This window comes from Trachinotus anak, unplaced genomic scaffold, assembly GCF_046630095.1.
Source record: "Trachinotus anak isolate AG129_WGS33_773 ecotype Australia unplaced genomic scaffold, CSIRO_AGI_Tana_v1 ptg000008l, whole genome shotgun sequence".
NCBI classification, from domain to species: domain Eukaryota; kingdom Metazoa; phylum Chordata; class Actinopteri; order Carangiformes; family Carangidae; genus Trachinotus; species Trachinotus anak.
The window spans coordinates 16751138-16761724 of NW_027273859.1; the positions used below are offsets into that span (position 1 = coordinate 16751138).

The 10587-nt window shown below is 37.5% G+C and overlaps 1 protein-coding gene across 2 annotated transcripts; it reads left to right on the top strand.

The window, feature by feature from the left end:
• Window positions 1-1367: 1367 nt before the first annotated feature.
• LOC139624196 (G-protein coupled receptor-associated protein LMBRD2B-like) lies at window positions 1368-10011 on the top strand. 2 transcript variants are annotated; one of them, XM_071483107.1, is made up of 18 exons: window positions 1368-1501; window positions 2180-2397; window positions 2657-2766; window positions 3772-3870; window positions 4086-4253; window positions 4453-4663; window positions 4857-4931; window positions 5092-5196; window positions 5320-5503; window positions 6536-6717; window positions 7008-7141; window positions 7367-7472; window positions 7656-7753; window positions 8283-8386; window positions 8710-8756; window positions 8882-8984; window positions 9520-9610; window positions 9756-10011. In XM_071483107.1, the coding sequence occupies exons 2-18, from the start codon at window positions 2224-2226 to the stop codon at window positions 9817-9819; spliced, it is 2055 nt and encodes a 684-aa protein (XP_071339208.1). In that variant the 5' UTR covers window positions 1368-1501; window positions 2180-2223; the 3' UTR covers window positions 9820-10011. The 2 variants fall into 2 exon arrangements, with proteins under 2 accessions (XP_071339208.1, XP_071339209.1); XM_071483108.1 differs by having other exon boundaries at window positions 1373-1501; window positions 9753-10011.
• Window positions 10012-10587: the final 576 nt, after the last annotated feature.

Genomic DNA, 10587 nt, shown 5'->3' on the forward strand with positions numbered 1-10587 from the left:
GATCTGCTGAGCCAGATGGATTTTTTACTGGAACACCAAGCCGTGTGCTACAACGTACTGGGCCCACTTTTTGCTGATGACCCATATGTGTGGATTTTCCTAAACAACTGAAATTGATTGAAGATGTTTTCCTTTTCTTTTTTAAAAAAATGTATTTCTTGCAAACATTTTTTTCAAATTTGCTGCTTGGCATAAATTTGAAGCACTTATAGTATAATGGCAAACAGAAAATATTTTACGTCAAGATTTAAAACTGAGTGAGTGTGAAGCAGAATGTTCCTGTACATGATTGATAATTATCATCGGATGAAAAGTGTCTGGGAGCATGATCTTATTCTATCTTGTTTCGAGGAACGAATGTGCATCTCACGTGGCTTCAGCAGAGTTTCATCAAGACTGTATAACAATATCATGTGTCTTGTCAAGAATCAAGTTTAATGTATTTTTGTTCAATACTGTGCAACTGGAAGACTTCGCAAATCAATTCAGCTGGAACTAATGGATTATAAAAGAAATCTTGCAGAGCAACATAGGATTTAATGTATCTGTGTTCATGTGCATGTGACTCAGCTGCAGAGAGATGAAACACAATCATAATGCACATCTGAAAAACTCTTGGCATGTTGTTTTGTGTCAGGATTCAGTCTGTGAATCTGAATGAGAAGCTGAAACTGAAACAATATTTTGTACCACTGCAATAAATTGTCACACATATCTGACCAAAAGCAGTTGATGATAACTTTATCACCATGAATAATTTTCATCTTTATCTTTATTATTCCACGATCACAATATTGTATCACCATTTAATTGAAGCAGCAAAGTCCTCTTCCACAGATAAGTAACACTGGTTTGATAGAGAGTGATATGCTTTCAATCTAATATTAGAATTATGTACAGCCACAGTCATTGCTGCTAGTTATAGTTTTATATATATATATATATATATATATATATATATAGCAATTGGAACAAATGAGGTCAAGTTAATGACAGCATCTATATTCTATCTCTTCACACTTGATTTGAATAAAATGTGCAGTGTTTATGTTGTGACTCAATGAACATCTTTGAGACACCAGGTTATATGTCATCCAATTATTGCAATCACACTGTATTAAGTACATACATATATATATATATACGTTGTAATTTCTATATATTTCAACTTATAGGAATGAATATAGAAATGAATGTGGTACACTGTGTACATTTCTTTTGCCATATTTCCAAATGTAGATTTAAGTGTCACAATATTTTTCAATGTATTTATTTATTTAGTGGAAGTGCGTCAGCTTCCTGTCTGGGATTATCAAGCCTACAATACCCAGAATGCCGTGTTGCACCAGCGTGAGCTTGTTGTAGTCTACGCTCGTTACGCAACGCAGTTTCACAGGTTGTGTACATTTGTCGGACTCCACGTCTGAGGAACATATTGTGACTGTAAATTCAGACAGTTTATCAGTTTTCAGGCGTCAGTCTGAGAAAAGAAACTCTAAAGGTAAGACTCACTTCGACTGTGCTTTCTGCAACGAAAAGGCTCTTTGTTCGTAAACCACGGAGTCTATCAGCGTTACGAGACCACAGCAGCTGCGTTGTAAACAAAGTCGATTGATCAATGTGGAATCATCATGAAAGACAGTGGTCGCCAAAAGTTCAACACTCAAGTAAAAGAAATTAAAAGCAAATTTAAATAAATTGATACCAGTTCACATTTTAGATGTTTGCTAGAAAAACAAACACTCTGACTGTGGCCAACTTAGTCCTTATTTATTTTAATGTTTCAATTTCCAAGGAAGGACACCCGTGTGTTTGCGAAATTTAGCTCTTGTTGCTCTAACTACAAATGATGAATAATTAATGTTTTTGCAGATTTTTGTAAATGTATGACATTTTGTTGTATTTATTTCCACTTTGTCTTAAAAAAGCTTTTTTTTTTTCTACATCTGCCTCACTTTATCTGCCTTCTCTGTGTTGTTTTTATTTTTCCCTCATTCATTCGTCCCTCTCCAACTCTTTTCCTGTTGATTTTCCCTGCTTACCTCATCACTGTATCATGTTCAGTATCTCCCTGAGTGTTCAGGTCAAGCTGTTTTTCCCTGTTATCCCGTAGATAACAGCTGCTTGCAGTTTGTCCAATGAGCTCCTCTCCTCTCTCTCTGTCTCTTACCCCCTCCAGTCTCTCATCATGAGCCCCTGACATCTGTCTGTTCATTCATCACTATGAGTGGTGTCGCGCTGGCTGTTGTGGTCGTAGTAGTCTTCTTCTTGGCCCTCTACCTCCTCCAGCGTTATGGAGATTTGCGGAAGCAGCAGCGGATGGTCCTGTTCGGGACGCTGCTCTCCTGGTTCCTCTGCTTCCTCATCATCTTCATCCTGCCACTCGATGTCAGCACGGTATGAAACCACTGCAGCTGTTTAAAGTATGTGTCATCATAAGGTAATTTCTCTCTTGGGTTTTTAAGGATAAGAACGGTATCAACAGGATGTAAGTCTTTGTGGTTTTTGAGAATTATCAGCGTGTGAGTGAAGTTGAGCTGTGTATTTACTTACTGCTCTTTCCCCGGGCATCTTACCTGCACCATTGTTATACGATGAATGGGCCTCATCATGTGTTTCATTGAAACTGACTTCATAAGCTCTGCCCCTCTCTTAGACGATCTACAAGCAGTGTGTTCATGACAATTCAAACCACCCTACTCCTTCACCTCAAGCAAGACAAGCTAATCAGACCACAGGCAGCTCATCTCTTTATCCATCTTTAAGGTAAGTTTGCTAATTTCAATGCCGTCTTTTACTACATATTATGTTTCAAGGCCATCCAATGTCATACACAACATAAAATCTTTTAGCTAAATTGGACCTAAAGTACTGATATACACAGTTCTTCTGTTGAGATTTTTAATGTATTCAACAATGTATTTTATGGTATGACAGTTGCCATAAGCTATGACATTAGCAGCTTGTAGCATTATAAGTTTTAGTTGTTCTTTGTAGATTTGATGTTGTTGAACTGTGTAGATTAAATAATAAATCATACTACAGCAAAAGCCAATTGAAAAAAAGGACTTGTGTGTTGTGTCATCTGAATGTACTGATATACTTAGTAGCTGTTATCAGTATTAGTGTTGAGAGTTTTTGCTGGGTGATCATGTGACCTTGTTTGCTCAGTTTTACTATAGTAGTGTTATGCAGTCTCATCAGCTGAGTATGCGATCATAAAAGTTTTTCTCAGACCATAGATTTAGTTTCAAACTGGGTTTACAGACTGTTTTATTAATTAATTTATTTTTTGGCTTCAAAAAACTGGCATCGACTTAAAGGACTAATTCACCCAAATGACTTACATTTTCTCATGGTATTAAATTAGCTGCATTGCATCAAGCCATGCAGGTTAGAACTGAATTCCTTTTGTAGTGTACAAAATACAATTATAAAATTCAGCAGAATAATATTACATTTTAATCTGGGTCTACTCAGTTTTTATTGGAACCCCTTCATATTGAAGAAATAGAGCAATGTTTTTTTCAGTGATTTTAGTTAACTAACCCTTTAAAGCAACTAAAGTGCTTATTGCACTGTGGTTGTGTCATAATTGTGATGCCATAAGTTGTGATGATGTGAGAGCAAATTGCATTTAGTGTTTGAGTTTTATAGTATGACAGTTGGTTAGGCCAAGCACATGTCAAATCCACTATAAAATTATTATACTCTGCTTTATGGAACTGTATGTGAACTCGTGTTTGTGTGTGTGGGCGTGTTTTATTATAGTGTACCAGAGGTGTGTGAGGAACCCTGGAGTTACATCCCAGATGGCGTCCTACCAGTGTTTTGGAGAGTTGTATACTGGACCTCCCAGTTTCTTACTTGGTGAGATCCTCCCACACGCGCTCAGTCACTTACTTAAACCTTGAATATAACCACTGTATGTTCCACCTTTTGTTATATAGAGAATTGTGTTTTCATATATTGACTCCCATTGTTTTTTTTTGGTTTGGTGTGTGTGTGTGTGTGTGTGTGTGTGTGTGTGTGTGTGTGTGTGTGTGTGTGTGTGTTTTCTTTTTTTTTTTTTCCTGAGTGTACAGGCTGCTGTTGCCCTTCATGCAGTCTTATGCACGGTCGGGAGCTTTCTCCAGAGTTGGGAAGATTAAAACAGCTCTCATTGAAAATGCAATCTATTATGGCACCTACCTCCTTATCTTCATCTCTCTGCTCATCTACGTGGCTGTTCACCCACAGTGGAAACTCACGTGGTAAGTCAAATGTACCTTCACTGATAAGACAGCTATTTGGCCCACACATTTTAACCTCAAACAAAATAACAGAAAAGAAAGAAAGAAAATAACACTTGTTCATGTTGCTCTGTGGTTGTGTTGGTGATATGTATTGTGTATTGATGTATTATGTATTAATTAAGTGTACTGATTATCTGTCTTTGTAAAACCTGTGCAGGGTAGAGCTCCAGACCATCGGTATTACAGCTGCCAACACCTGGGGCCTCTTCCTTCTGGTGCTGTTGCTAGGCTATGGACTGGTGGAGATCCCGCGTTCTTATTGGCTCTCATCTTCCCATAGTTACCTGCTGGCCAAGACCTATTTCAAGGCAGCAAAAATGGCTACTGAGAGGGCAGAAGCTGAGGAGAACCTAGCAGATGTTATGGAGGTGAGGTTTTATAAACTATTCCATGCTGTAAGACTGTATGAGAACAGCTTCCAGGAGATGTTAAAAATGTGGTCCTTGCATGTATAAAAAGCAGACAATTTTTTTTCACAACCAAATTAACATATGACCTGCATTTTTGACTTGTCTGGCTTTTATTTTTACTTTAACAACAAAAAATATTATGTATTATTAGGAAGTGGCAGCTGTCCATGAATCTGTCAGGTACAACCACTCTCTCAGGAAGTGTGTGGACACCATTTTGACAAAGGTGAGAAATGCATGAGGACATGTGTTCCTTAGATCAAATTCACTGAGCAATACATGTTTTTCTTTTTATGTGTACATGGAAAATTTTATGTTGCACTGTTGACAGTTTTTACAGTCAGGTTCTGTGGGGCTGCCTTCATTTGAGTGTCTTCTCATTCCAGTGTCCCACTGAGTACCAAGAGGAGATGGGAAGAAATGTGGAAAGCTCTTGCAAGGAACCAAAAGTTCTTCCCACCAAAAGAGGACTAGTCAAGCTTCATAAAAAAGTATTTATTATTTTTAACCTGGCACTGTCATTTTAAAGGAAACAATGTAGAAATATAGAGGCACATGAAAATGTGAATAGTATTTATTTGCGCTAGTTTCCTGTATATGTCTGTGTGTTTCAGGTAATCTCTGCAGTGCAAAGACACAGTCAGACTCAGGTTCAGTCGTCTATCTTGTTAGACCAGGCTTTTCACCTGGAAGATGTAGCTAAAAGCCAGAGTAGCCCGGTACGACACTTTGTCCACAACTTCCCCTCAGCGCACCACCACGGCTGGATCCATAGGTTTATCTACACTCCTACTGTGGGTGAGTTCAGTCACTACCAGAATCTCAAATTTCACAGATGAAGTACATTCACTCAGCCACTTTACTTCAGTACAAAGTGAAGGTCAATCTAACTGAGTATTTCCATTTTGTGAGACATGACCTTTAGTAGCCTTCCAGTATTTCTTTGACTTGTGTTTCCTATTTTTGAATACTTCTTTCCATCAATGGTTAAATTTCTCATCCTACAAAAGTGATTTCTTGGTGTTCTGATTGTTGCTGTTTTTTTTCAGTCATTCTGGTCTTCAAAAAGTATGAATGTAGACACAGGTTGCCAGATAAAGTCCCTTAACTACCTGCTTGAACAGAAAGGTGTATTCTGTGCGTTGATGACCAGCGGTTGAAATCAATGTCTTTTCTCAACCAGCCAGTCGTATTCAAGCTGCCAGTTTTTATGTCCAAGCTCCTTCTACATTCACAAAGTAGTTTTTTATAAAGAAAAAAAATTTAATGATTCTTAGAGCTCTTATTCTTTAAAGACATTTATTTTATTTGATAGCTCAATAATGGCTTTACAAAGGCCTAATGTATCCCAGAGTTCCCCCAGTACAGTTGAATTAGTGGGCTGGGTACCACTGCCTTTAAAAGCAGCTGAACTTTAAGTGTTACTAATGGTGAAGTGCTGTTTTAGAGTGTCAAAAACACAAGTCTTAGGGAAACACTGTGTAATTAAACTCTTTGGGATGTCAATTATCGGTAGCTTCAGTACAAACCTAAGATCTCATGATCTCAAATAATGATCAGTATTAAAGTAGAACAGACAGTTTTTAGGTGCACACATTCATGTACATCATGGGAAAAAGTATGAAAAACTGTTGTATCAGTAGGGCACAGGGTATAAGACAGACTTCAGCCTGGATCTTCAGTTTGGATATTAAATGTACAATCTTCTCTGCTTGTGAGTTCTCTTTGAATCCATACCTACGGTATATGACGTGCAACTGAAATGCCAGTTTGAATGTTCCTCCAAAATTTGTATTTATGCATGTGCATGTGTGTGTTTCTCCTCCCCAGAGTGGTACTGGGAATGTGTGTTCAGGCAGGGTTTCTACAGGCTGTTGGCAGTGCTCCTGTGTCTCCTCTCTGCAGCAGTAGTCTGGTCCGAGTGCACCTTCTTCAGCACACACCCTGTTCTTTCTCTCTTCGCTGTCTTTATTCGGATGGCTGAAAAACAGTACAACTACATTTGTATTGAGGTAAGCATGTGTAGAGTGAGGGGCATGGAAACACACATGCCCAATAAACCTAACCTTCCAACGCAAACCAACATATTTCTAGAGCATTCTTTATTTATTCTTTATACCTTTTTTCCTCTTTACTAGGAACACATGTAGTTTTGCCTCATTATATTGTTAATAATCAATATAGATCTGCTGTGAACAAAAAATACTTACATTCAGAATAGTATGCTTACTTCAGATGTAATATGTTTAACTAATTCAGCTAATCTGTTCTCTCTACCTGTTTTTTTGTTTCTTCTCACCAGATGGCGTGCTTTATCAGTATCTTCTTCCTGTGTGTGTGCGTCTACTCCACAGTGTTCAGGATACGAGTTTTCAACTACTATTACCTGGTGCCACATCACCAGACTGATGCTTACAGCCTGCAGTTCAGCAGCATGTAAATTCCTCACACTTCCCTCATTAAGTCAGTGTTGGTTGGTTGGTTTAGTTAACACGTTTGAATTTTAGCATCAAAATGTACACGTTTCATTTACTGATTTGATTATATGAGTGAAAATTGTTACGCTAAACTGTCACAGGGCCCAGTTTCTAAGGATTTTCTCACAACGTTAAACTCCTTTATTATGATATTAGGTTTCTTCTTTTTATTTTTTCCACTCAGGTTATTTTGTCGCCTGACTCCTCCTTTGTGCCTGAACTTCCTGGGCCTGATTCACATGGACTCCGCCATCTCACACCAGGACAGAATACAGACATCCTACACCACTGTTGGTTTCACACACACACATGCACAAGCCAACACATGCATTCACATTAAGAAACATGCAATAACGTACTCATCAGATAAGAGCCTTGCAGGAAATGTTATAGTGTGGAGTATGATCACAAAAAATAGATGCAGAAATGTCAAATGGAGTGATACAGTGTCTCTTTTTCTCTCCCTCTGTCAGATCATGGGTTCTATGCATCTACTACCTTTCATATCTGATGGTTTCTACATCTATTATCCCATGCTGGTTTTGCTGCTTTGCTTTGCTACTTTTTACAAGTAAGCCAATAACAAGAAACAACTAAACACTATTTTCATCAATTTAATATGAAGACTACAGTAAGATATACTGTAGTTTTGGTTATGAGCTTACAAAATCTAGATCAATATATAAGCCAGTATTAGCTAATTGCAGATATATCAGAATCAGTGTATATGTCAGTTGATAAGTAACAAGAAGTAACAGTACAGAAATGCCAAGCAAGTTTTTAAGTAATTAAAAAGTGTGTCACCATTACATAATTTGTTCAACAGAAAGCACTGACAAGTTGTTTTTTTCAACTGTAAACTGACCCACCTTTTTTTTTTTTTACAAAAACAAATCTAAGTGGCCCCCATCAAAATTTTTTATGTGTCTATGTTTTTAAAAGTATACTATCAGCCAATATATTATCATCACATTTTTTTAAATCCTGAATGTCGACATCAGTATTGGCCTCAGAAATCCAGAATATGAAAATCCTCTTTTTCATGTTACACATAAAGAAAATATGTTTAACAGTCTATCTGAAATTGTCTATGTTTGCAGCCTGGGCTCTCGCTGTTTGAATCTCCTGGGCTTCCATCAGTACATTACTGATGATGACTTGACTTCTGACCTGGTGGATGAAGGCAGGGAGCTAATCAAAAGAGGTAGTTTCATCAGAAAGTCACTCACTCACTATTTATGATGTATCTATTCAAAAGTGAAGTATTTGTTTGATTCTTGTATTTACTTTTGTGAAATAATATTTTACAGACTTGATGTATTAGTTGTTCCTCTCCTTTTTTTATATTGAATTTAAATTCTTTACTTATTTGACACAGCAGCTTATTTCCTGCCTCACACTTATAATATATATTTATTTCTTATTCCTCAGTTTAGTTGTTGAGTGTGTGAAATTAAATTATCAAGTTTAATAAACTAAAGTGCACATGCATTTTAATGATATGCTCTACAATTTGTTGATTTGTAGAAAGAAGGAAAAGACAGAGAGCTGAAGATGGAGGAAACCGGACAGGGGTAGGAATTTTTTTTCTTTCAAATTTTCTAAGAAGCTAAGACAATCTACTCAGTCTGTTGGCTCACTGGTTCTACTGGTTTGTGCTAAGTGTATCCAGGTATTCATGTGCCTGTTTTGTTTTCAGGTCTGGAGGGAGCGGTATGGAGCCCAGAGGACCGCTGAGCGGCGCAGAGCTGGTTACACTGAGTTAAAGGATAACAGCCCTGTAACAGAGATCAAGAAAAGTGGTAGGGATTAAAGAAAACTACTATGACTAATATTTCTACTTATAGTAATATTTCTCCGTGTTGCTCACAGTTACTGAAACTAATATGACGATACATTTTCAGCAGGGTCTGGGTGGATGGCTTGATTTTTTTTTTTTTTTTTACATGTTGGTATTAGTTTTATGAGGTAGTTTAAAGACAGTTGAGCCCTAAACTTACTGCCCCGTGCAGGAAATCAAACATCTGCCATTTTAGCCAATAGACCCCCCATACACCAAGGTAGATAGAGGCTTTATGCCATGTCAGAGTGGGTTACTCTGGAATTTGCACCACCCATTGACTCTCTGTCCCATGATCCCACTGTAACTGACATGCATAATAAAACATCTACAACAAAAAACTCATTTCAGCAGAGCTATTCTGTTCAACAAAAAATACTGGCAATTTCTGCGTTGTGTCACCTAACAACTTTTTGTTCTCATTCAAATCACTTATGTCAGTCAAGAAGTGCATGGTTACAGTATACTGTGTATACATTGCTCTTTGTCATTCTTAGTTATCACATTCACCAGCGATGGAGAGACAGACGAGCAGAAGATTGGTTTACTGCAAGACAACTCCAGTGATGAAGGTTCCCCAAAAAGAAGGTATGGTACTCGCAAAAATAAATTGAACACGTTTAGTGTAGAGTGATAGAGACTGAATAATAATATGTCCTAAAGAGTTAAATCATATAATGTCAAACATGTTTTCTCTGTCACTTACTCTGCCTCTTTGTGTTTGACACAGCAGATCTACAGGAGGACGCTACCTGTCTCTGTCACCTTCTAGGACGGGCATCTTTGATGATGTTTGATTGACTCAGGACATGAAGGGACAGCAAAAGCCTAGTACAAAGTGGAAATACCTGTATATTTTCTTGACAAAAGTCTGAACACTAAAGATTATATCTCAGGAACTGATGAAGATGACAATGTATCTGAGACATGTACATATTATCAGGCAACAGATGAACGTGATCACTGTAATTAAAAGTTTTATATCTGAACTGATTTATGTAACTGGTTTATAAAAAGAGATTAATAACTGTAAAGGGATGTAGCAGTTGTGTTTCAAAGGCAGACCGATGGATGAAAGAGATAAGTAAAACGTTTGTGCATGTGTAGTAACTGTGGACAGACACTCATCATCCATTCATGCTTTGCTTGTCCTTTGAGGATCATAGAGGGGCTGGAGCCAATCCCAGCTGACACTGGGCAAGAGGCAGGGACACCCTGGACAGGTCGCCAGGCTATCATAGGACTAGCACATAGAGACAAACAACTGTTCTCACATCACTCACCAATACTCATATATGTGGAAATTCATCATTGCTCAAATATTGATACATTTCATTTATGAATTAAATAGCTTACTGTGCCAATAAATCTAATTATTTTATTTCATTAAATTAACTAATTGCACTTAAATTAAGACAGGGGTTAATTTGCATCTAGATATCCATAGCCAAACATGCTTTTTGCACCAAGGGTCTAGACCAGTTCATTGAGTTAAGTCCTGGAGCAAACGCTTTCTAACACATGATTAACTTTGTGAAAGTGTCTATGTTAACTCAAACCATGAT

What these genes read in the sequence shown, in the direction of transcription:
- LOC139624196 (XM_071483108.1), top strand. Translation starts at nt 2,224, where the DNA reads ATGAGTGGTGTCGCGCTGGCTGTTGTGGTCGTAGTAGTCTTCTTCTTG. An exon ending in CCACAGTGGAAACTCACGTG is followed by an intron (nt 4,254 to 4,452) that starts GTAAGTCAAATG and finishes AAACCTGTGCAG; the next exon opens with GGTAGAGCTCCAGACCATCG. An exon ending in TGCTTTGCTACTTTTTACAA is followed by an intron (nt 7,754 to 8,282) that starts GTAAGCCAATAA and finishes CTATGTTTGCAG; the next exon opens with CCTGGGCTCTCGCTGTTTGA.